This window comes from Dryobates pubescens, chromosome 7, assembly GCF_014839835.1.
Source record: "Dryobates pubescens isolate bDryPub1 chromosome 7, bDryPub1.pri, whole genome shotgun sequence".
NCBI classification, from domain to species: domain Eukaryota; kingdom Metazoa; phylum Chordata; class Aves; order Piciformes; family Picidae; genus Dryobates; species Dryobates pubescens.
Genome location: NC_071618.1, coordinates 6,203,878 through 6,230,901, shown reverse-complemented (window position 1 = coordinate 6,230,901; position 27,024 = coordinate 6,203,878). Strand labels below are relative to the sequence as shown.

Genomic DNA, 27,024 nt, shown 5'->3' with positions numbered 1-27,024 from the left:
GGGTTAGGGATTGAGGAAGATGCTGAGCAGAGAGACCTGGCAGCTGCATAACCCAAGAGGTGTGAAATAGAGCTGGTTCAAACTTCTTCATGTTGTGCCACCAGTGCATGCCTACTCTGGGCTAAAGAAATTGCCTCTAAGGAAACAGATTGGTCCCCACGCTTTCTTGGTAGGACAAAACTTTTGTTTTTACTTTGTGAAAAAAGGGAGCTGTGTGAATAGCGTTAGAGTGCAACTGCCAAAGGCAGAGAAGATCACAGCAGTGTAGAATAGAAATAAAATAGAACAGACTATTTCAATTTAAGGGACCTAAAATCATCTTCTAGTCCAACTGCCTGATCATTTCAGAGCTGACCAAAATTCAAAGTGTGTTGTTAAAGGCATTGTCCAAATGCTTCTTTAATGCTGACAGGCCTGGGGCATTGAGCACCTTACTAGGAAGCCTGTTACAGGGCTTCACCACTCTCTCAGCAAAGCAATGCTTTCTAATGTACAGTCTGAACCTTATCCTGTGCAGCTTTGAACCACTCCTATGTGTGCCATCACTGAATCGCTCTCTCGACTTCCCCTCTTCAGGAAGCTGTAGAGAGGAATGAAGTTGTCCCTCAGTCTCTTCCTTCCAAACCCGACAAACCCAAATTCCTCAGCTGCTCCTCACAGGACATTCCTGACAGCCCTTTCACCAGTTTTGTTGCCCTCCTCTGGACACATTCAAGGACCTTCACCTCCTTCTTAAACTGTAGGCCCCTGAACTGCACACAGGACTTAAAGTGAAGCCACACCAACGCTGAATACAACAGGACAAACACCTCTTTTGGCCAGCTGGTTTTACTGTGTTTGATGCACCCTAGAGTGCAGTTTGCCCTCTTGGCCGCCAGGGCACAGTTCTGACTCCCATTGAGCCTGCTTGGCAACCAGAACCCCTTTCTGCAGGTATTCTCCAGCTGCTCCACTCTCAGTTTATACTTATGCTTGGCATTATTCTGTTCTATGTGCAGAATTTGGTATTTTGACTTACTAAATTTCCTCCCATTAATCATAGCCCAGTGCTCCAATCTACCTAGACCCCTTTACAAGGCATCTTGTCCCTCAAGAAAGTAAAGAGCACCTCCCAGTTTGGTGTCATCAGCAAACTGACTAATGGTGCACGCAACTCCTGCATGCAGGTTGTTGATAAACATATTGATCAGAACTGGCCCTAGAATTAAACCTTGAGGAACATTGCTGGTGACTGGTCACCAGACAGATACAGCTTCATTCACTGCAGCCCTTTGACCTCTGTCCTTGAGCCAGTTCTTCACCCAGCACACTGCAAACCCCCTCATCCCACATCTGGACAACTTGTCCAAAAGGATGCTCCCTAGCAATAGTATCAAGAGCCTTAATAAAATCCAGAAAAGATACATCTACCACCTTCCCTCCATCCACTAGGTGGGTGAGCTGCTCAGACAAGGATGGATATCAAATTAGTTAAACAAAACTTTCTCTTTGTGAACTCATGTTTATCGTTCCTGATTGCTGCTTGTGGTAGTTTCAGGCTATGCCTAGAAAATTTCCCACAGATCTTGAACAGAAAGTGGTAGAATATAAACAGGTTGCCGTTGGATGTAAAAAGAAAAGAAAAAGAAAAAAGAAAAGCTCTACATAATCCTATTGGACAAATTGCCAACATAAGCCAGTTCTGTAAACTATCTTTCTCTCTCTTTTTGGCTTCCACGCTCTGGGAGATACTAACTTGTGCTTCTGCTTGGCTTTGCTGACCTCGGCTGTGTTCTTTGTTGTGGCTGACTATAACAATTAGCTCTCTGCTCTTTCTCTTGTCCTTTGTGTACAGGTGGCAGTGGAAAGGGGGGGTAAGGGGGGGGAGAGGGGAGAAGGGAGGGGAGCAGGGAAGGGGAAGCTATTAGCTCCCTTGGTTTGTCCAGGGGGGTTCTAGTGCTGTTTATAAATTGTAAATACCTGTAAATATATGTAGATATTGTGTATTTTGTATATATTCATTGCATGTCATTTTAGATTGTAGTTTTGCTTGTAAATACACCTTCATTTGCTTCCAACTGAGTTGGTCTGGCAATTTAATGTTGGGGGGACTTTTCAACTCACCACTGCATTATTCTTTAAATGCCTTTCAAATAGTACTCAGTATGATCTTCTCAATAATTTTTCCAGGAACTGAGACTAGACTAAGTGGACTGGAGTTCCCTGGGTCTTCCCTCACATTCTTTCTGTGGATTAGAGTAACACTGGCCAGCTTCCAGCCATCCAGGATCTCCCCAGACTCTCCAGACCTTTGGTAGATGATCAAGAAGGGCCTTGTCATAACATCTGCTGACTCCTTCAGTACTCTGGGATGCATCCCATCAGTGCCCATGGACTTATGAGCATTCAGCTGGTCCCTGGGCAGCCCAAGGTCTATCAGTATTATTAAAGACTAAGGCAAACCCCACTTTTTTTAATCCCTGATAGTCAGATGACCATCTTCAATAAGTATCAGCCCAATATTTTCTTCAAACCTCCTTTTGCCATTGACATCTTTTAAAAGCCTTTTCTGTTATCTAAAACAACAGTGGTTAGTTTCAACTCTAACTGATCTTTGGCCTTTCATGTCTTGTCCCTTCATAAATGAACACATCTCTGTACTCTTCCTGCAAAGTCTACCATCATATCCCTCATGGGTCATTCTCCATTCACAAAAAGCAAGTCTAGAAGGGCATCCCTCCTAACTGGCTGACTGAGTACTCATGACAAGAAGTTATCTTCTACAAGCTTTAAGAGCTTCCAAGACCTGTTTGTCACAACAGCATGATATGCTCAGCTGATGTCTGGGAATTTAGAATAGAATAGAATAAACCAGGTTGGAAGAGACCTTCAAGATCATTGCATCTAACCTATCAACCAATCCAACCCACCTAATCAACTAACCCATGGCACCAAGCACCCCATCAAGTCTCCTCCTGATCACCTCCAATGATGGTGACTCCACCACCTCCCCAGGCAGCCCATTCCAATGGCCATTCACTCTCTCTGTATAGAACTTCTTCCTAACATCCAGCCTAAACCTTTGAAATCTCCCATAAAGACAAGGGCTACTGATGCAGAAATTTTTCCTCATTCCCTCATCAGTGCTTACATCCTGGGTGGCTAATCTGTAGCAGACACCAACTACAACATATCCTTTGCTTTCCAACACCTTAATCATTACCCAGAGGCTCTCCACCACATCATCACTAACTGTAAGGGATGTGTAGCCAAAAGTCTCTCTTATGGATAGTGCCACACCTCCACCTTGCTTGCCCTGCCTATAGCTCCTGAGCAGCCTGAACCCCTCCATCCAATGCTTCCAGTTTGTCCTGTTTGTTTGCTACCTTTTCCTTGGCCTCTGTGATCCTCTCTCTCTACACTTCATCAAAGGCAGAATTCAAGAGGGGCTGCTATGCCAGTTAGCAATGACCACTGCAGGCACCCTGGGCTAAGGCAGTCAAACTCTTCAGAGATGATTTCAAGCCTGGAAAGCAGGATAGCAGTCTAAGCATCATCTGTTTGCTGGTTTGCACTGACAGTGGTGGCTTCTGCACTTTCTGTATTACTGGAAGCACGAGCCCAACTACCTTTGATGTGCTATTTTGCTTGTACCAACACACTGTCCTAGGGGTGCAGAAATCACATAATTGCCATTCAGTATTTCTAGATGACTATGTTGCTTTCTTCCCCTGAATAATAAGAAATCTCCATAGCCCTGTATGTCCTTCATCCACCTGACATTCAGTTTCTTGTCTATGGTCTATTACTGTAATATTGCTGCATCTCCTGCTGACCTGGACCCTACAAATCATTCATTTTTGGCACTTTGCACAGCATAGTATCATATGCATTCAAACTCTAAATCAGTGGCTACTTCCCAATTGTACTCCCATTTTCCTTTAGCTGCTCTCTCCTATGAGCTTCAACATGATGGTATACTTGCCAGTCTGCCTATCATCAGGTTTCATCATCAGATTTTACTCCACAGGACCATTTGCCTTCCACTGCATTGAATTCAGGTCCTCTATTCACATCTTGGCCTTTACATTCACACAAGTATTCTGCTCTGCAGCTTCATCCACCTCTGTGCTCCTTGATGAATTCTCTCCGTGGCTGCCTGATTGCCACTATGCGCCAGAGTGTTCAGCACAGTCCCTGACACAGTCAATGAAAGCTCTCTGAGCCTCCTCTTTCAAGATCCTGTTCTCTCTCCCATGTATCACTAACCAGCTCATATTAAAAAAATAGAACACTGCTAGATTGTTTTACAAGATACTTTTTGTGACCTGTGTTGGAAGTTAACTTTACACTTTTCAATCTTACCATTTGATGTGTGTTTTCTTAGCTACTGGTAACAGTAATAATCCTCCTGGTGAACACTGCAGGCCCTTCTCCATCACAGCTGGTAGCAGAGCTTAGTTTGTTTTCCTTCTTTAGCCTGGGAGACAGGTTGCACTTTTGCTATTGTGATCTAAGAAACAATGTACTAAACATGTTCTCTTTTCCTCTTCATCTGCTCAGGGGAATGGGAGTCCAAGATAATGCTCTGATTTTTTTTGTTCACCGTGTTGATACCTTCTGGGAGGTCTGTGTGCCACTTTCTTCCTTTCTGATGGCATGTCACTGTGTGGTTCACCTTCCTGGGGCACCAGGCACACAAATACAGCCATGCATAGGAATTACACAAGGAGGGCTCAAACACTGCAGCATTTATGTCTTAATCCTCCTTCCACCTCTGCTACTCACTATTGCTAAGGCTTATTCAGGAGAGGATGTCTCTGACAGCCAGTTTTTTAAGAGGCACATGGGCAACTATTGATAAAAACAGGCACCTTGCAGAGTTTTCTCAGGGATGCATTAAGAAGCACTTCACTGTCTGACTCCCATGGATTTTATTGCAATCTAAGTAATAAGAGACAGTTCTGAAAATGCCATTTGGTATCCTTCTATCCTTCTGAGCCACTAACAACTTTAATCATCTGGCCATTGAGTTTCCAGACATGACCTGCTGGGTAATCACACTGTAGCACACCTCCTGATTAGGAGGCTGTTTACTCTAATGGTGGTGTGCAGCTTTCTGAACTAGACACTGCCAACTCTCAAATCATTTACTTAGGCCACTAAACAGCCAAATTCCACTTCTTCATGCTCCCACTCCAATCTAGCATCCTCCAAGTATCACTTACCGCTGCTGATGTTTTCAGCTCAACAGCAACAGCTCTTCTCTTCCAAGAGACAGTAAGCCCCAGCTGTCACTTGGTGGGGAAAAATGGCTGCATGAAGGTATGCTGAAGAGCAACACTGGTTACCCAGGCACATTGAAGGCCACCTCTGGGCACCTCTGTCTAATTCCTGCCTCTCTGAGCCCATCGGTGGCACAGCAATGTCACCTGTACTGCAAGAGGCTTAACCTTGAGTAAGACTCCCAGACTTATACATACAGGCACAACCATGCTGCATGACAGATACCTCACTCCCAGCTCACGCTGTGCCCTCTGTTTTTATCACCAGCTACTCTGGTGGAGTAGGTGGTTATGTACCAATAGTCTGGTACAGGACTTTTTGCTTTCTGTCTGTAAACACAACGGCCTCCTTATTGTTACATCACCTCCACTTCACACTAATTAACTTCTCTATTCCCAAAGCTCGCAAATCACAGAATGTATTTGGCTGGAAGAGACCAGATCAGAACACAGAATTAACCAGGTTGGAAAAGACCTTTGAGATCATCAAGTCCAACCTATCACCCACCACCATCTAATCAACTAAACCATGGCACCAAGTGCCTCATTCAGTCTCTTTTTAAACAATTCCGGTGATAGTGACTCCACCACCTCCCTGGACAGCACATTCCAATGGCCAATCACTCTTTCTGGGAAGAACTTCTTCCTAACATCCAGCCCAAACCTCCCCTGGCACAGCTTGAGACTGTGTCCTCTTGTCCTGGTGCTGGTTGCCTGGGAGAAGAGACCAACCCCCACCTGGCTACAACCTCCCTTCAGGTAGTTGCAGAGAGCAATAACAGTCAGTGGGTAAAAAAACCAATGTATGTCAGAAAATGTTTTATTCATTGGTCTTTTCTGAACACCTACAAGCTACAGTCACAGAACAGGAGAAGGTTGGCTGGTGAAGACTCCAATGAAGTTGGTGCTCGAGAGAGAGCCATGGTAGAAATAAGGATTATGCTCCTTGAGTTTTAAAAAGTCCTCCAAAACCACATATTTGGGGAAAGAAGGACTGGATGCTCTCTTCCAAGTTCAGCAAGACCTTTGACACTGTCCCCCATGGCAAACTCCTGGCCAAGCTGTCAGCCTGTGGCCTGGACAGCAGCACTCCGTGCTGGATTAGGAACTGGCTGATGGCCAAGCCCGGAGAGTGGTGGTGAATGGTGCCACATCCAGCTGGTATGACCCCTGAAACACAATTACCCACTCCCAACATTTAAGCTATGTCTAATAGAAAGCTCATCACTTGAGGCCTCCTTAAAAGCTGCCTGTCTTTTCTTGTCACTCCCTGTGTTGGCTGTTACAAGGAGACTTTACAGAAACACCAAGAATGAGGAAAGACTCTGTATAAAGGTTATCTTGGGGCTTGGCTAAACTTGACTTCATCCTAGCGACTGTATAGTCCTCTGGAGCAAAACAGCAGCAAAGCACAGTGTCTCTGTTCTCAATTCCACACAACATTTCCAATACAATTTTCAGATCCTTAAGTAAGTCACAGCATCAGGCATCGTGTTCAGGTATTATGCAAACTGAAGAGAGTCAAAACTAGCTGCCAAAAATGAGCTTTGTAGGTGACTGTGCAGCTTGAGGGTCAGTCTTTCCCTGGGGAGGACAGTCTAACTTCCTCAGAAGTCACCTCAGTGTGTCTAAGTTCAGATGGATCTCATTCCCTCTCCAACTGATAAGTATTATTTGCAAGAGAACTACAGGAGAATCAAAACAAATTGCACTCTAATGTATACATAATGATATATTTCTATTACAGTTTATAGTACATACTCCTGGGTAAATACTACACTGCTGAGCTTTTGATGCCTCTTGTCTCAGCTCTGGCATATATTTATAAGCAACCAGTCTGGCAAAACATTACTGATAAGCCCATGGAGACCAGGATATTAAAGGTAATAACCATTCATCTGGGCTGAAACTTCAAATTCATTCCTTTCTCTCTTTCCATCTGTACCTCTATGAAAGCACAAGAATAGTCTGGACTTCCAGCATCAACTATGCTTTTCTCTCACATGTAGATTTACTTTAGATTTTCACAAGTATTTTAAGGCCACATGTGTGGTTTAATTTGAAAAGACCTGGTACCCGTGGGGATTAGTGAAGTGCTTTGCAAAAGCATGAGACTTGGTCTTGGAGTGGAATAGAAGTCATGAAGACTGTGATAAAAGTAGGAAGCAAGTACAATGACATTGCAGGTTGCAGAAGCCTTCACAGAAAAATAATTGCTGCTGCTATCAGACGAATTCTTACCATCTAGAAAATAACCAACCAGAAATCTCTATTTTGACTTCAAAGCAAATCCAGCACTGTCTCACCACAGGGCACTTATCACATTCATTAATTCATGGGAGAATTTCTTTTAATGTCTTGAATGCATATTTACAACTTACTTTAAATTTCTCTTTAATATAGCTTTAAAATATGAGAAAAGCACTCAAACATTCAACTCACATAAGCTGACATACCATCCTCTAGAAATACCACAAGAAATAGGCTAATGGTCTTTAAGATAGCCATGACTCATTTCTCCAAGTCTCTGACTCCATAAAACAATGACTGTGGCAATCACTCCAGGCCTTAATGTTCCTAGAAATAATGTATTATCACTTAATTCATGTTAATGTCACCAAATATTGATGGAAAGTGCTACACACAAGATCAAATAGCCTTATCAAATGCTAATTACCAAAGTGGGAGCTGAAATGGACTTACCAGTTCTAGAGCAAGAGTTTTTCTTCCATAATGGTATGTGTGTAAAAACCAAACAAATGTGCATGATAACAGCTGCAGCTGCATAAATAGCCACTTCCTTCCTGCAGAAATGGGAGCTAAATTTATATGATTTATAATATTTGTATGACTTATCATTTATTGAGGGTTTCTTTCCCCTGAGTTGCTGAGGGAAAGCAGAATATTATGCCAGCCTGTTCTAGCACCATGGTGTCCCTGAGTATTTTTTTTTGGCTCATAGTAGGCCAACAGCTCTAGACAATGTCTTCTGTGAATAGCTCATGTAGCTATACAAAGAGCTGGAGAATTTGCTTAAAAGTATTTTCTAAGCTTTCATTTCCACTATCCTCTTCCAAATGTTCATCCAATACTGCCATCCCTAAAAACACAGATTATTCAAGTTTGCAGCTTCTCAGTTCCCCCAAGTGAGGACTAATTTAGAATCATGTGGATGAGCATCATGAGAATTATATTTTATTCAGCCTTGCTTTTTTCTCAGACTAACCCTTTCAGCACTGAGCACCGGTGTCTAGCTTTCCACCATGAGGTTTTAAGTGGCTTTATAGTAATAGCTTCTTGCAATTCTGGGATCAAAGAACATGCAAAATCAAATGAAGAGAGACAGGAAAGCTTGAAGTGAAAGGCTGATCTCTAAAAGATGATAATTTAATCCCACATTCATAGTTATCCTTTTGATAACTGAACAAAAAACTCATCAGGATCTTTTGTAATGCCTCCTGTAGGAAGTTCCTCTCTGAGGGATAGTAATGGAAAACAAATAAACAAAAACCTGAAACCAAGCCAGGGAAAATACACACTGTAGTAATTTCTGTTCCAATGTCAGGCATATGCTCGATGGGCAGGATTTTGGGATATAGTGTAAGTACCAAGACAATGTCTTGCTTGCTCTTGAGGCTTCCAAATCAGTAGTTGACTGGGAGGTAGTGCAAAGCCTCTGGATTAGCCCCACGCAAAAGCATTCCCAGTGACACAGTATTTTTGTATTACTACCCTGAAGAGCATTTGAAAGAAATATTTTGGTTTTGTTTTACAGGCAATAGGATTTCATGTACAGTTGAATAACCCTTCTAAAGCACAATCTTCTTCTCCTACACCCTGTAAAAACTTAGGACTTGTGATTCTTGAAAAATCTTTCAAAATGTATTTGTGACGAGACAAATTATAGCTCAACGAGAAGACACTGTCTCTAAAGCAGTCGTTTCTGAAAGGCAATTTTGCCTTGACCTGAATTCTCAGTAGTTTGTGTAACAAATCAATAAACTGAGTCAGTTCATGTGTCTCATTTGCAATAGTTTTGACAAATAATACATTGGCAGTGATGAGGCCACACCTTGTGTATTGTGTACAGTTTTGGGCACCTCAATACAAAGAGAGATATCAAGGTGCTGGTGCAAGTTTTGGGCACCTCAATACAAAGAGAGATATCAAGGTGCTGGTGCAAGTGCAGAGGAGGGCAATGAAGCTGGTGAAGGGCCTGGAGGAAAAAATCTTATGAAGAGCCACTGAAGGAGCTGGGGCTGTTTAGTTTGAAGAAGAGGAGGCTGAGGGCAGACCACATCACTCTCCACAACTACCTGAAAGGATGTTGTAGAGAGGCTGGTGCTGGTCTCTTCTCACAGGTGATTAGTGATAGAACAAGACTGGACATCAGGAAATTTTTTTTCACTGAAAGAGTGGTCAGGCATTGGAATGTGCAGCCCAGGGACGTGGTTGAGTTGCCAACCCTGAATATGTCTAAAGGTCATTTAGATGTGGTGCTTGGGGATAAGGTTTATGGGTGAACTTTGTAGAGTAAGGTCAATGGCTGGACTTGATGATCCCGGGGGTCTTTTCCAACCTGATTTATTCTATCATTCTATGATTCTAATATGCACAGAGCATATTTAAAGACCTCTTGGTAGCCAACTAAAAAAATGCATCTTACATGCCTGCCCCAAATCCCCAAGAGTTCTTTATGAACTTATTTAAAGCAGAGATGCGGTGAATAGTCAATATTTGGAAGCAGTTCTAAATTATGTAAAGTAGAACTGGAAATGTACAAAGACCATGGAGTAGATTAGGTTAAAATTCAACCATGTCCTTATGCTATTTTCATGACATATTTTGATCTAAATGACAGAAACACAGGTCAGACTAATACTACTTCTCCACTCCCATTTTGATCAGTGTAGTCTCCTGAGACAGATGCCCTTTGTGTCAGCTGTCTCAGTCTCATTAATGAAGGTCTAGTCAGTTGTCATTCACAGCCAGCAGCAGAGCAGGTTGGATAGAATTTGGACTCCAGTCCAAAGCTGAAAAATAGCTGAATTTCTCTTCTTTTTTCAGAGCCTGCTGTGCACCTAAAAATTTAAGGTTCACTTTCAGTCCTTCGATTTTGTGTATAATCTGTATGCTTCTCATGGTCAGCATTTTTGGGTTATCAACTAAGGCTCAACCTGAGTTCTGCTATTACATTTTCTCAGCTAAAATTCATCACTTCTAAATAACTGATAAGGAGTCGCACTTCCAAATGATTTATATGGCGAGACACTTCAAGGAACATTTTTCATTTCAAACACTGTCCCTGTTTGGGACTGGGAGTGTGCAAGACATTGTCCTCAGCTGTTCCTGAATTCTGGTAAGAAGCCTGCACTACCACTCACAGATAGAAGTAGACTTCTTGTGCATGGTGATAAGTTGTTAAAAACACACACAGAACTTCCTTCTATGGGGAGGATCCTCTCTTCCTCGCTTAGCTGTTTATCCTGGTGTGCACAAAGCCATGCTTCATTATTCATGAGATGCATTTTCTCTCAAAAAACAGGGGATTTGGAGCAGTATTGACCTATGATCTTTCCAAATAACAGGGAAGAATAATTCATAAGGGGTGAAAATGGAAGCAGGACAAGCCATCTGAGGCCTAGGCATGATTACCATCCAGAGGGACCTTCCCTGCTACCCAGGGAGCCTCAGTTACGAACAGCTCCTCTGCACCCGTAACCTAATTCAGCTTCAGCTTCATCACAGACCTGCAGCACTACTTACATCTTCAATAAAAATCTGTTTTTTCAGCACGATAGAGCATTCTGCATGATGTACAGACTCTGTTGCCTTTTAGATGGAGATCTTATGTTTACTGAGTGGTGTTCAGCATGCAACGGAAAGCATACAAGTAAATTTGGCTGTAAGCAAAATGAGTGTCTTAGCGTTGCCTCCTTGAAAATAAATACTTTGTATCCTGGCTGTTGTGGTCTTCCAGGTGCTATTTTATACAGTTGGGTTGACCTGAAGTTGATTCTTCTTCTACCTTTGAGCATGCCTAGGCTTGCAGTCAATTATAGAATCATAGAGTTGCTTTGGTTGGAAAAAGGCCTCTAAGATCATCAAGTCCGACCATCAACCTGACACTGCCACAGCCATTAAACCGTGTACCACAGTGCCATGTCTACATGGTTTTTGAATTCCTCCAAGGATGGTGACTCCACCATCTACCTGGTCAGTATGTTCCAATGCCTGACCACCTTTTCAGTGAAGAAATTTTTCCTAATAGCCAATCTAAACCTCCCCTAGTGCAGTTTATGATGCTTATTTAGACTATTGCTCATTTCAAAATGCATTCTGGCTTTTGGGAAACAGCTGAGTTGGTTCTGCTTAAAGAACAAGAAAGATGTTATGTAAGGTCTGTAGTCTTCCATTATTAAAATAATAATATGCAGAAGTTCTTTCAAAACATGAGCTTTCTTACACTAGTCCGCATGCCAGTGCCCAATATGCATAAATCTGTGGCCTCCAGGAGAAGCAGTAGGTTTATAAGAGTGTAACAACTCATAAAACCAAAAAATGTGTCATCTTGGCATGAAAGTCTGGTTTCAATTCAGAAAAAAATGACAAAAGCCACAGGAATACAGGACTATGTATGAAAGCATTTCTAAGAGGTGGGATATATTCCACATTTACTGAAAAAAAGATAAAATTTTCAGCTCCTATAGTGAGAATACTTCAATGTCTCTCCTCCCATGTCAGCAGAGGACAAGCAAGGAAAATGAATGCTTGTTTTAAGAGAACTGTTTTGCTGGGCACCAGACAGTTGCTTGAGGGAGGGGACAGGATGATGTTCAAGAGCTCCTCTAATTGAATTCCACTTGTTCAAAGAGTAAGCCATAGGAAAACTGCCAACTTTAAAAAAAGGTAGAAACCCCTCTGCAAGCTGAATACCAGTCCTGATATGGACCAGTAAAGCTCACACCTACCAAACTGAACAATATAGGATGAGCTGGCCAAGCCGCTCTCCATCATTTACCACCACTCCTGGCTCAGCGGAGAGGTCCCAGATGACTGGAAATTGGCCAGTGTGATGCCCATCCACAAGAAGGGTTGGATGGAGAAACCAGGAAACTACAGGCCAGTCAGCCTGACCTCAGTGCCTGGGAAAATTATGGAGCAGATCATCTTGGGGGCAATCACTGCACACCTGAAGGATGGCCAAGGGATCAGGTCCAGCCAACATGGATTTAGGAAGGGCAGATTCTGCCTCTCCAACCTGATCTCCTTCTATGATCAGGTGACTCACTTGGTGGATGTGGGGAAGGCTGTGGATGTGGTCTACCAGGACTTCAGCACGGCCTTTGACACTGTTCCCCACAGCAAACTCCAGGCCAAGCAGTCAGCTCATGGCTTGGAGAGCAGCACACTGTGCTGGGTTAGGAACTGGCTGGAGGGCTGAGCCCAGAGAGTGGTGGTGAATGGTGCCACACCCAGCTGGCAGCCAGTCACTAGTGGTGTCCCCCAGGGATCAGTGCTGGGCCCCATCCTGCTCAATATCTTTATTGATGATCTGGACAAGGGGATTGAGTCAGTCATCAGTAAATTTGCAGATGACACCAAGTTGGGAGCAGGTGTTGATCTGTTAGAGGGTCTGTGCAGAGGGACCTTGAGAGGCTGGACAGATGGGCAGAGTCCAGCATGATGGCATTTAACAAGGCCAAGTGCCGCGTGCTGCACTTTGGTCACAACAAACCCATGCAGTGCTACAGGCTGGGGTCAGAGTGGCTGGAGAACGGCCAGGCAGAAAGGGTCCTGGGGGAACTGATTGACAGCTGGCTGATCATGAGCCAGAAGTGTTCCCAGGTGGCTAAGAAGGCCAATGCCTGTACTTGAGAAAATGAGTGGTACTGATGAGGACAGATGTTTACGGATTCTATATTTACATGCAGAATTGTTGGTGCATGGTCAAAGGAAATTTCTGAAGACATGTCTCTTGTTATCTTAACATCAGTAAACAATGGCCCAGTGTATTTTCCCACTTGCTGTGGCTTGTCTATCCAGCTTGTCTGGGAGTCAGAGTGGATGGAGAGCAGCCAGGCAGAAAGGGACCTGGGGGTACTGGTTGATAGTAGGCTGAACATGACCCAGCAGTGTGCCCAGGTGGCTAAGAAGGCCAATGGCATCCTGGCCTGTATCAGCAATGGTGTGGCCAGCAGAAGCTGGGAAGTCACTGTACCCCTGTACTCAGCACTGGTTTGGCCACACCTTGAGTCCTGTGTTCAGTTCTGGGCCTCTCAGTTTAAGAAGGACATTGAGACTCTTGAATGTGTCCAGAGAAGGGCAACAAGGCTGGGGAGGGGTCTGGAGCACAAGCCCTATGAGGAGAGGCTGAGGGAGCTGGGATTGTTTAGCCTGGAGAAGAGGAGGCTCAGGGGAGACCTCATTGCCCTCTACAACTACCTGAAGGGTGGTTGTAGCCAGGAAGGGTTGGTCTCTTCTCCCAGGCAACCAGCACCAGAACAAGGGGACACAGTCTCAAGCTGCACCAGGGGAAGTTTAGGCTTGAGGTGAGGAGAAAGTTCTTCGCCGAGAGAGTCATTCGTCATTGGAATGGGCTGCCCAGGGAGGTGGTGGAGTCACCGTCCCTGGAGGTGTTCAAGAGGAGATTGGACGTGGCACTTGGTGCCATGGTCTAGTCATGAGGTTTGTGGTGACAGGTTGGACTCGATGATCCTCAAGGTCTCTTCCAACCTTGGCAATACTGTGATACTGTGATACTGTGATAAATTTGCTGGATAGTCAGCACTGAAACTGTGAATTTGTTGTTTCCTCTATAAAAAATACACTTTGGCTGACTGCTGCTTGCTGCAGACTAGCAGGGGCTTGAGATGGTTATAGAGTGAACCACTCAAGGGCTGTGATGATGAAATGAAGTGCAGAGGCATTCGTCTTCAGGTGAGGAAAGAAAAGGCAAGACATATTCTTGTGGCAGAACTCACCATTAAGTTTGGCAGCTGCATGCACAGCCTTACTGTCTACCTGCCCATCCTTTCATCAATGCCCCAGAGGCCTTCTGAAGCATCAGTAGTGTCAGTTTACAGGTTGTCAAGACATAAAAAGACATACAAGACATACAAGGCATTTTCCTTAAAAATGGCAAACACATTTTAGAACAAAATGATCTGGACAAGATTCTCACTGCCTTGAATTCCTTGATATAAGAGCTCAGGGGCCCTTTGTTTATGCTATTTTGGCTGGCATTCAGCCATGTGAGTAAAAGCAAAACCCTGAACTGATTTTCTCTCTAAGGCTGCAGCATCATTAAACGTTTCAGAGCCATGTCAGGTTTTAGCAGATGGTAGGGAAGGAACTGAATGTCTGACATTTTAAATTAAAATGTAAGCCCTATTACTATGGGATTAAGAGATACATAGCTATAGCTGCATAATTTTAATGTACATTCTGTAAGAGTCAAATTCTGGATTCTTTGTAGACCTAAGTAAGAAGGCTGAAAGCAGGTGAATTCACATGAGTAGCTTTTTGATTTTACCACTACTCATACAACACGAGGTATTTTTCTGAAGGATGCTCCTACAGTAAAGAGAATATAGTGAGAACATCAGCTCCACTCTTTTCTTCTAACAGATGCACATTTCTAGCAAAATTTGCAAAAGAAAATGTTTAAATTCCTCAAAACAGAAAGAATATAGTAAGGGTACCCAAAAGCAGATAGATGTGTGCATACTTGCATGTCACCTTGGGGTGACTGGAGTCTTTGGGCTTTTTGTCAAAGAGAAACCTCTTTTCACTAAGGTTGATCTGAGCCACCAAGACTCTTCTTCTCCTCCCTGGATTTTGGCCAAGACCATTTTAGCCTGGAGAGGAGGAGACTCAGGGGTGACCTTATTGCTCTCTACAACTACCTGAAGGGGGGTTGTAGTGAGGCAGAGGTTGGTCTCTTCTCCCAGGCAACCAGTACCAGAACAAGAGGACACAGTCTCAGGCTGCGTCAGGGGAGGTTTAGGCTGGAGGTTAGGAGGAAGTTTTACACAGAGAGAGTGATTGCCCACTGGAATGGGCTGCCCGAGGAGGTGGTGGGGTCGCCGTCACTGGGGGTGTTCAGGGCGAGGCTTGACAGGATGCTTGGTTGTATGGTTTAGTTGATTGGGTGGTGTTGGATGATAGGTTGGACACGATGATCTCGAAGGTCCCTTCCAACCTGGTCTATTCTATTCTATTCTATTCTATTCTATTCTATTCTATTCTATTCTATTCTAGCCAGCAGTGAAGGAGATGTGCTCAACTGCATTGTCTGCAAATCTGCTTTATGTTCCGAGGCAGAAGAATGGGTCCCCAAACCTGTTCTCACCATGGGCACACTGGAGTGGCTTCATTATACCCTAGCCCCAATAACATGTCTTCCTATCTGCTTCAAAGGACCCAATTAATCTTCCACCGAGTTGGATTCTGATAACCATAACTTGTTACAGAGAACACAGGGCCCTTCTTGTCCCCTACCACTTGTGCTGAAATGCCAGAATGGTCTGCAAAAATGAATGGGGTTTTGTACACTGGTTGTTCTGTTAAAATGGGGGAGAACAGCCAAAGCACTTTCTGCTTCATGGTCTAATTTTTGTGGTTTACTAGCTCAGAGTGAGTGTTCACGTGATTTTAACATAGGGTGTGCATGGTTTTTCCCTTGACTAGCACAAGAACAGAAAAGCCACAGTCTGTCACATCTCTGTAAAGTCCAAATGTGTCACTCTGAGTGCCAAAAACCTGGGTGTCATTTACTTGACAAGCCTGGGACCCTCACTCCTGTTTAGTGCTTGTGCTGCTTTACAGATGTCCCAGTACATCTTGGTACACACTGCTTTGTGTGGAGGCTCTATCCTCAGCTTCACCCTCCTTCTGAGGGCTGAATGGAAGGGGAAGACCTTACAGCACAAAGATCCTGCCTGGAAAAGGCATATGGAAGAAAATCAAACTAAACAGTTGGTCTGTGCTGCCTCTCTAGCTCCTACATGTTGATGGGAAGCAAAGTAAGGTTAGCAGCTGAGATAGGAACAGAAAGTTCTGCTCCATCATGGCAGTATCCCCTCATCACACCATTTAGGCAGGCCCTGTTGAATGCATTGGCATGAGTGCAGCCATCCTGCCTTCCCCAGTGCCCTTGCAAACCTTCACTGAAATGTCCTGGGAGCTTATCATGGGTGGCAGTACAACACAGCTGTCAAGAGTGACCCCATGGTGTAGAGCACCACACCAGCCCCACAGAGGAGACCCAATAGCACTGCAAATGAGTGTAAAGAGGCTTCTCTGTCCAAGGCAGTCCCTGCAGTATGTTGCTTGACCCCTTTCCCTTTTGCAGCCCTCTCCCAGTCCTCTACACCCATATCAGCATTGGCAGCAGCTATAATGTGGCTCTCTTCCATGTTTGTCCCAATATGGGGCATAGGTGTGAGGATCAGGAAGGTATGGCCAGGGAGAAAAGAGCAGAGAAACAATTTATGGGAAGACTTCGCTGTACTTAGGTTATCTCAGTGTTAGCAAGCAGCACAGACCATGAGGAGCTGGTCTGTAGAGAGAACTTGTTGCTGCTAATCTCTGCACTAATTGTGTAGATGACTGAGCAGCAAGGCTGAGGCAGAAGAGGTTTGGAACTTTCATTACTCTCCATTCTCCTCTATGTCTTCAAACTGCAAATTACTACTTGGATTCCCTTACCCACAGAAACAGCAGACATTTGCAAAGGTTTTCAGTGCATTCCTGGTGAGTTTGGATCCTATTTCTGCCAAGTACCCAGAAGCAGCCTCTTGCAAGTTCCTTTTGGGTTCTGTGGGAATGTCCAAGGAGCTGCTCCTCTGCCTTCTTCTTCAAGAGGGAGAAGGACTCACAGAATGTCTGATGGTTTAATACTTCCTTGGGTGTTTCTGAACAGCACCTACTTTCTGTGTACAACACTTGCCAAAGCATGGCACATTTGCTCATCTTTTAGCGATGTGCAGGGGAAAAACATGACTCCAAAATTCTTTTTTATCTCTGGTGTGTGAATTTCATACCAACATTGTTACCCTACAGGGTAACAGGATCATTCACAATTATTCCTTTCTACAACACAAAGCAATGCAATATAAGCCACACCACGTAAAACATATTGTAGGGTTACTTTTTCAAACATGTTGCATTATTGTGAATCAAACATGGTTTTATTTTCTGGCTCCTCATGCCTTCCCACTGATTAACGCAAGGATGAGGATGACAGATGCCAAAGTACCATCACACTGGGGCGACAGCACTGCAACTGCTCCATGCACACTTTGAAAGAGGTGATGCAACAGAGTGCTGTCACTAAGGGCACCTGAAACACACTTCCACCCCTGCCTTACCTGGGCTGGGGCACTGGAAGAGAGGTGAGTCAGTTCCCCAATCCTGGCAGCTGCCCGTGGGTCACTGGAGCTGATGAGGACAGGGGCGCTGATCTCCATGGAGTGACGGTTGCTGGCAGCCTGGGAGGACTTGTGTGTCATGCTGAGGGCGGTGAAGGAGTGGCGCTTCTTGGCATTCTTCTTGCCCTCCACCTGACGCTGGGCTGCCCCAGCTGCTCCGGCACCAGCCAGCGTGGAGCACGGTGCCAGACCCACTGCCGCTGCTGCCGCCACCGCTGCGGTCTCTGCTGGCAGAGCCATGTCGCTGCCGGAGGCAGCGGCCAAGCATGTCTTGTCCATCTCAATGAGCTGCTTGGCAGATTCATTCAGCTGTGTGTGGAGGAAAAGGGAAAGACAAAAAGAAAAAAAAGAAAAAGAGATTACAAAAAGAAAAGGAGAGGCATTAAAAGGCCCTTACAGCTTGCTGATGGCACCTGCTGGACCTGCTGCAGAGCAACCCTGTGGAGAAGGACTTGGGGATACTGGTGGATGAAAAATTGGACACAAGTGGGCAATGTGGGTTTGCATCTTGGAAAGCAAATTGCATGCTGGGCTGTATTGAAAGAAACACGTCCAGCATGTCAAGGGAGATGATTCTGTCCATACTCCAGCCTGGTAACACCCTACTTGGAGTATTGCATCTAGCTCTGGAATCCTCAATACAAGAAAGGCATGGACCCGTTGCAGTGAGTCCAAAGGAGATCCATGAAAATGATCAGAGGGATGGAATACCTCTCCAATGAAGAAAGGCTAAGAGAGTTGGGATTGTTTAGCCTGCAGAAGAAAAGACTCCAGGGAGACCTAATAGTACCTTTTTCAATATCTTAAGGGGGCCTATAAGAAAGATGAGCACGATCTTTTAAGCAAGACCTGTTGTGACAGGCAAGGGGTAATGGCTTAAAAGTAACAGAGAGCAGATTCAGACAAGACACAAGGAAGAAATTTTTTACAGTAAGGCTGGTAGAACACTGGAGCAGGTTGCTCAGAGAGGTGGTTGAAACCCCATCCCTGGAAACATTCAAGGTCAGGCTGGATGGGGCTCTGAGCAAACAAGTTAAAAATGTCCCTGCTCACTGCAGCGAAGTTGGACTAGATGACCTTTAAAGGTGCTTTCCAACCCAAAGCATTCTATGATTCTACCACCTGCCTGGGCCATAGTGCCCAAAATGCCATGATCCTTGCCTGGTGGTCTATCCCAACCCCAGCCACGGCCTCAGCAAGAACATCATACTGAGTACCAAAATGTGGTGGTTGCTCCCTGAGGCTGAGCAGGGTCTGGGATGGTGTTCATGCCTGCATACCTGAAGGGTTTGCTGTAGGGTAGATCAACCCTAGCAAAGGGAGTGTTCAGCACTGGTCTCGAAACCAGCCTGGTTTCATGACTTGTCCGCTATCTCTCAGCTGTCCAGGCAGGTGCCCAGGAGGCACACTAATATATATAATTTCCCAAAACCTGTCCTAAGTCAAGGATTCCTGTTCAGCTCCAGGGTGATGCCAAATTTATATAATTTCCTGAACCAGGGTGAGTTATTTTCATTTAATTCTTAGTGCTAGGAAAACCAAAAGAGTGGCAGAATAAGCACCCAGAAGAGCTAGGCTAGACCAAGGCACCACAAACTTATGCACATCTAGCTATGACATTTAAATAAATGGCATTCCCCAAAATAGCTTGTCCCAGGCTTCAGAGGCAGAGATGAGGGAAGGAGGCAGGAACCTCTTCATCAATGTCTTTCTGTTCCCAGGTGCATCATAGGCTTGACATTTGCCACACAGGATTTTGATTCAGGGGTACAGTATCTGAATTCTTCCAATTTCACCTCCCTGCCTCCCACCCGACAGAAGTTATATCCAAATGCAGACACGAGCTGAAGGCATTTTTTTCCGAGGTGTATCACCTCCACAGGGGAAGAGTATGAGAGGTACTGCAAGATTTGCTTGAGGCTCCAACTTGAAAAATTGGTTTCATCAGTACTTCTGAAGATCTGAACAACTTCCCTACAGCTCATGGAGACAGCACAGCACCGAGACACTCAGGCCAGTTTTCAGCCTGCTGTTCCTCATTCAATCCACGCTCACAGATAACCTCTTGCCTATAAATGCCAAAAGCATACTGGGTGGGACAACCCTGTCACTGAAGCCTTTTATCTTCTAGCCACCATAACCTATACAGGAAGACTCTCTTGCATAGCTGGAGAGTTTTTTAGGAGCATAGCAGGGCGGGATACAGTCACTGAAGATACATGAAGTGCACTCTGAAGTCTGCGGTTCTTGCTGCACAGCACTCATTGCCAATAGATCTTCCTTTGAAGGGTGCTAACAGCTGTGGGAAAATGCCACGTTTTGCCAACAGACCTTTGTATTAAACTACGATGCATCACAATATGTTCATATTTAATAAATCAAAACAACATATGAAAAAGGGAGCCACAGCTAAAGCACATGTGCTTTTGCATACACCGCTATTCTGAGGCCCACATAAACCAGAGGTGCATCTAATACTGTTCTGGACCAAAACCAGGCTATTTTTATTTCTGTAACTGCTGTATGAATTACAGCAGCATCCAAGACACTCAGTTGAGGACAAGGTCTGGTCGGGCTCTAAATAAAGTTAAAAAAGAAGTTTCTGCTCCAAGCCAAGCCAATTCAGAAATGTAATATAAGGGAAAATTAAAGGAAAAAAGAGAGAGGTGGGAGAGATAACAACAGAAGCATGCAGTTAAACAAATGTGTAATTAAGTGGCTTTTTGGACTTCCAATTGCTGTCAAGATGCTGTAAATATAAATTACAAATACTAAGACATATTAATAAATAAGAAGTATCAATAGCCTTATTCCAGTCCTCCTAAGTTTGAAAGCATCCCTGACTCTATGAAACACCTAGAAAGTAAACATCAACTTGCAGGATCCTTCATTCTTATGACAGCTTCTACCAAGTCAACCAAGTGCCTCCAATTAATGATGCTCCACTGCTGTCGGAACTGTTGGGAGTCCTGCAAGCATTCAATTAGCAGGTCATTTTCCCAGCTGCACTCTCCAATCTGAGACCATACATACAGCCAGCATAGTGCACTGCACCTGCCAATTTTTGCCAATAACAGCTGATCCCATTTCAGAGTCTTCAAGAATGTCCATTATTTCCCACTTCATCATGCTTTAAATTGGTACAACCTAATATTTGCCAGCAGGCTCCAAGTTGCAAGGAAACCAGATGGCTCCCCTCCCTTAAGTAGGTGTTATAGCTCCGTTTACCCAATTGATGGAGACAGTCTAGCTGAATTATTTGAAATATTAAGGAGAAAAGGAGAAAGACATCAAATATGCATGATTCTTTTCTACAGAAGAGGATGAAGAAACAACAGCAAGCAGGAAAAGAATACTTTGTAACTCTTTGACATAGGAAAATACAGAGTTCAAGAACAAACAAAAAAGAATTTAGAACTCCCTGATTTTTACTGCAGTGCTCCATACGGACCACAAAGTGCTCTAGCTATTGACATTAAAACTCTGATGATTCTCTTGTAAGAATTAGATTATAAATCCCATACTCTGGAACACAATTTAGCACCAAAGCTGTTTTTAAAACAACAATATCCATTACTTTATTTCAAAGCAAAGCCTAGTTTAAAAGGTCAATAAGAGACATAGCATCTAAACATGGAATGATAAAAAATAAGCCCTGTATTGATCTAAATAAAGTAATTCTCAACATTAGTAGAAGATTAAAGGCAAAGAGAAAGCCCCCTCCCCAGACCAATCAGCCTAATGAACTTTTGGGAATGAAAGAGTCTTCCTGAAATACTGAGAAAACATTATTTTGGTCTGCCAGGATAAAAAATGCTTTATGGCTTTACAACTTCATTTTTTGTAGAGAATTGTTTTTAAGCATCTTTTCCCATAGATGATAGAAAGTACTTCCCAAACAAACTATGAATACCAGAGAAAGGATTCTGTCCTACTGCTTTGTAAAAGCCGCATCACAAAGAACTTCTAGAAATCCTTTTTAAAACATAAGCGCACTTGAAAACTTTTTATTTTAAACTCTGAATATGTAAACAAACCTTGCTTTCTGGTGTCCATCATCTGACAGATATGATTCCAGAGGAGAAGCTTAATGGGCCCACAGTCAGTCTCAGGAATCTGACACTTCTGGAAGGCTGTCGCTCTTACAACCAGAACTTTCTTGCCTATTTTTGATCCCTCTTCCAGAAAGAAACAACATTTGAAATCCTGCTAATCCTAAATTGTAAAGTGCCCTTGAGACTGCAGTGGGACTGCTTTTACCCCAAATCCATTCTGTAACAAGGGAATAGCCTGGAAAAGTGGATACATGATTTAGAAGAGGCTTGAATTTGAATGCCAAACCAGTCAAATATTCCCAGAATGCAATCCTGGGTCTGGGAATGGAAAAGATTGTGAGGACAAGCCCTGTGACAGCTGAGGGGCCCTACCATAAAAGAGATGCAATGAAATAGTACAGTAAGACTGTTCACAGGGCCTCAGTGACTACTGAGTATGAATGCTGCATGCTGAGATAAGGATGCACCAACCTCAGTTCACAGAGCTACTGTGTTTGTTTCTCAGGAAGGCATTCCCCAGCTGCAAGTAACCATACTGGAGACAGCTCCAGCTTGGCTGGTTTTGAGAGTGAAGAAGGTCATGTGTGGAATACTTCTGTGCACAGAGCCTTCTTCACCTCCAAACAACCTTTTCTCACAAAGGGAGCAGTAATCAAGCTATGTTCATTAAAAATTTGCTGACCTTGATCAGGGAGTCACACTGCTCTCCCCACCGCAATGCAAGCTGTCATGACTTTGGGGTCCAGCCAGCTATATGAACTACAGGAGAGGTTTTATTTCTTTCTTCTTCTGGCTTTTAGAAACGGCTATTTTAGATATTCTACTTGAGATAAAAGTATAAACAGCAAGCTACTTCTTTCAGGACTTATGTACCACCAAAATTATTTTTTGTTATTCTCCACATAAGCCTCAGTTTTCTACAGAATGCATTATGGAGACTTTCTCCCTCAGTCTCTCTTGCATATGCTTGCACACACACATACACACACACCAGTGTGGGTTTAAAAGGGACTACTTGTAAAGAGTTTCAAGATATTTCTCTGCTAAAAATAAGTGGATATAGGAGAAAAACTGTCATCTGCACTGTCTATCCCCACATTGGACTAAATAAGCCCTTTATATTCCAGTGTGACTTAAAGAACTACAGTTTCAGTGGTCAGCTATGCACTGACTTACACACTCAAGCTGGGATGAAGAGCAAAGAAAAGCCTACTTCTTATCCAGCATGGGTCATGATTAATTCTAGTCCTATTCCAAATAACAAATTATTACTGTGGAACTTAAAGTCACTATTATGGAACAAGACAAAAGCATGAGAAATTTAGGTCAGATTTAAATAATTAACCTTTACAGCATCTCCCTTGACAAATGTGCCAGTGCATTCAATCCAATTCGGACCTCTAAGGGACACCTTGTTACACAATGGTCACCAGAGCAGCTCCTGGGTTGTTGCAGTTCACTGATGGCACTGTCTTTTGTAAGACAGAGGACAGTAAGTTTTAGTCTGCTATTTAATACATTTAGATTCCTAGACATTTAGATCTTGGACTGATATCTGACCTATCAAACACAGGGCCTCACTCTTTTTCTGGTTTAGCAACGTAGGTCAGCATGTACTTGATATTATGCAGATGAAAGTTTTACTAACAGGACTATAATACCATTTTCTAAACAAGGAAGGATTGCTTAAATTCTGAGTGCTGCCCACATACTAAACTATTTTGTTAAACTGCAGCTGGTCTGAACTAGATAATACAGTTTATTAAGACTTTCAGGAAAACAGTGCTTCACTTGCTACACAAAGTTTTGGTTTATGTTATGACAAGCATTAGTTAAAGGCTGGTGCTGTCCAAGTACATGCATAAGATCAAAAATACATTACCATGAGCCCCTTCAAAAGTGAAAAGTTACAAAACCCTACAAATCAATATACACATAATGAAAAAGAACAAATTGGTAAGAAAAAACCCCATCATGTTCAAGGCTTTGGAAAGGAAGCACTGAGCAGAACAGAAAGGAAAATTACAATTTTTAATAAAACTTGTTCACGGTGTCTCCCTGAGAGACTGAATACGAGTTCACCTAGGGACTGCTAATTTTCATATTTTGCAGTACATAAAGACTGAGAAGATCATGCACATCTCTATTTCATGCCTTGCAGAAATTTTGGCAACTTTGGATTTCCATAGCTGATTTTGTGATTAAAACAAACACTCTGAATCTACTCCTGCATTTTCACTTCAGAGTAGTTACTTTCAGGAAATATTAAGTTCTTATGCACTTATTAAATTATTTTTGCTAGTTTTATAATTTATGTTCTGAGGGACAGTGAGGTTATTAAGTAAGTAAGGGCATAACTGTACAAGAGTCTCCCGTCTCTATGAGGTTCCTGAGAGGACTGCATCTGCGAAAGCATTTTCATTTCCCAAAAAGCAGAGTTTCAGAAAGCTAAAGCAGCTTCTCCTTACTATTATTCCTACTAGCAAATGCAGGATATAATCTCTCTTCTACTGTAGCCAAGTAGCAAAATATTTTTTTACTCAAATGGGCATTAGGAGAAAGCACATAATACTTTACCTAATACTTTGCATGTTCCTTGGGTAAGTGAATACAGCGGATTCACCGCAGTTCCAAGGGCTTACCAACGGGATATTAGCAGACAAAACTGTGCCAAAGGCTCTTCCACTAACTCATATTGAAAGCATCTATAATTTAAATCTTTTATATGTTTTGTAAATTTGGACTTAAAAATGTTTGGAGAAAGCCTTCCAAGTTCTCCATAGGTAGCTTAAATCCACTGGACAGAAGCTACAAAATCCTAACCCAATTATTCATTTAAACACTGTTTTCTAATGAAGAATCTTTAGTAAGACACAGCTTAAGAGAAAATATTATATATAAAACAATGTTTCTGTGTTAATCTCTAACAATCCACTATTGCCTTTTCTAATTTATTGCCAAAGAGGGACAAGCAAATGTGGAACAGATTTTCTGTGAGTGGTTTATCCATCATGGAATGCAGATTGCTGTGATTGAGAGCAGAGTTTTTCCATGCACCCAGAAAACACAAGAAGCACAGAACATGCACTTGCTGGAACACATTCACATGGAGCAATAGCTGCAAAAATACTTTGCTAGGACACATCTTCAAGTGTCCTTTTACTCCAGTCATAGTCATTGCTTTTTCATGTTAGCCTGTTCTCAAGGAAGGAAGTCTGGAAAACTGTACAGCAGATAGCTTTCTTAATCAGGGTCTCTCATGTATGCAACTAGGTATAGTCCAGAAAAAGCAAGTCAAACTTTGCTGTCCACAACATAGTTCCTTGAAAGACAATGGTACATAGAATACATACATACATACATAGAATAAACCAGGTTGGAAGAGACCTTCAAGATCATCGCGTCCAACCCATCAACCAATCCAACACCACCCAAACAACTAACCCATGGCACCAAGCACCCCATCAAGTCTTCTCCTGAAAACCTCCAGGGATGGCGACTCCACCACCTCCCCAGGCAGCCCATTCCAATGGGCAATCACTCTCTCTGTATAGAACTTTTTCCTAACATCCAGCCTGAACCTCCCCTGGTGCAGCCTGAGACTGTGTCCTCTTGTCCTGGTGCTGACTGCCTGGGAGAAGAGACTAACATCCGTCTGTCTACAACCTCCCTTCAGGTAGTTGTAGAGAGCAATAAGGTCACCCCTGAGTCTCCTCTTCTCCAGGCTAAGCAACCCCAGCTCCCTCAGCTTCTCCTCGTAGGGCTTGTGCTCCAAACCCCTCACCAACTTTGTTGCTCTTCTCTGGACTCGTTCCAGCAAGTCAACCTCCTTCCTAAACTGAGGGGCCCAGAACTGGACACAGGACTCGAGGTGTGGCCTAACCAGTGCAGTGTACAGGGGTAGAATGACCTCCCTGCTCCTGCTGGCCACACTGTTCCTGATGCAGGCCAGGATGCCATTGGCCCTCTTGGCCACCTGGGCACACTGCTGGCTCATGTTCAGTCTACCATCAACTAGCACCCCCAGGTTCCTTTCTGCCTAGCCACTCTCTAGCCACTCTGACCCCAGCTTGTAGCACTGCATGGGGTTGTGGTGGCCAATGTGCAGAACCCGGCACTTGGATGTGTTCAATCTCATGCCATTGGACTCTGCCCATCTGTCCAGCCTGTCGAGGTCCCTCTGCAGAGCCTCTCTACCCTCCAGCAGATCAACTCCTGCCCCCAGCTTGGTGTCATCAGCAAATTTACTGATGATGGACTCAATGCCCTCGTCCAGATCATCAATAAAGATGTTAAAGAGCATGGGCCCAGTACTGATCCCTGGGGCACACCACTAGTGACTGGCTGCCAGCTGGATGTGGCACCATTCACCACCATCTAGTTCCCTGTCTTACACGATCTTTCTCATTTAGCAGCAATGTCACTTCTAACGCATTGAGAGGCCAAAGGAATGTAGACTATTAGAACAGTATGTGCTCAGATGAGCATGTCATCATGATCTTGCAGAATGAAAATAAATTATGCGTGTGGCAGAAGTAAACACTGAGCCTTGGGTGGTGAGCTGGGATTTTTTTTCCTTTCCAATTTTTCCAAAGGGTTTTAAGATGGAAAACGCTTTGCAGTGATGGAGAACAAACACATGGCTTGGTGAAATCCAGATAAACGTGCAGCCTGCTGAAAAGTCTGCTCAGGAGCAAAGCACAGAGAGTAACCTTATGGAAACTGATGTCCAAATCACTGAGAAGAAAGAAAATAAAACTAAATGCAATGGTATTAAAAACAGATGAACATGCCTAAAGAAGCATGCTTTCTGCATCTCTTTCTGCTCCCTGAAACAATTCTAGCTATCTAGCTTTCAGCTCCAAATACGAGGACTATCTTACTCTGATCTGTCATTTCTGAGACTCAGATCTTTTGTGTGTCTTCAATGTGCCTAAGGATTTCCTTCTCTTTTCTTCCTGTCTGTCCTCTATGGACACCCTTTTTCATAATGAGATGCTCATGACTACACCAAAGCTTCTTTGAAAGTGAGAAATGTAACCAACTACTGCTTTACTCAACATCAGAAAGAGTGGGAGAATCCAACCTATTTTTCCTTATAAATAATTCAGAAACCTAAATAAAAAGTGCAGTCATTAATTCATGGGCTTGATCCTAATTCCTTTGAAGTCACTGGCAGAACTGCAGCTGCCTTCAATGATGGAAGGACTGGTGCCCATCTGACACCAACTGCAGTACCACAAGAGTCCCTGTTGGAGCTTATGAGGAGTT

The 27,024-nt window shown here is 43.6% G+C and overlaps 1 protein-coding gene across 1 annotated transcript in view; it reads right to left on the bottom strand.

The window, feature by feature from the left end:
* The window catches only part of SH3RF3 (SH3 domain containing ring finger 3), a 304,360-nt gene that overhangs the window by 55,289 nt on the left and 222,047 nt on the right, over window positions 1–27,024 (bottom strand). The window contains exon 4 of the mRNA XM_054162979.1: window positions 17,639–18,007. Coding sequence (XP_054018954.1) covers window positions 17,639–18,007 — 369 coding nt within the window. The remainder of the gene's footprint in view (window positions 1–17,638; window positions 18,008–27,024) is intronic.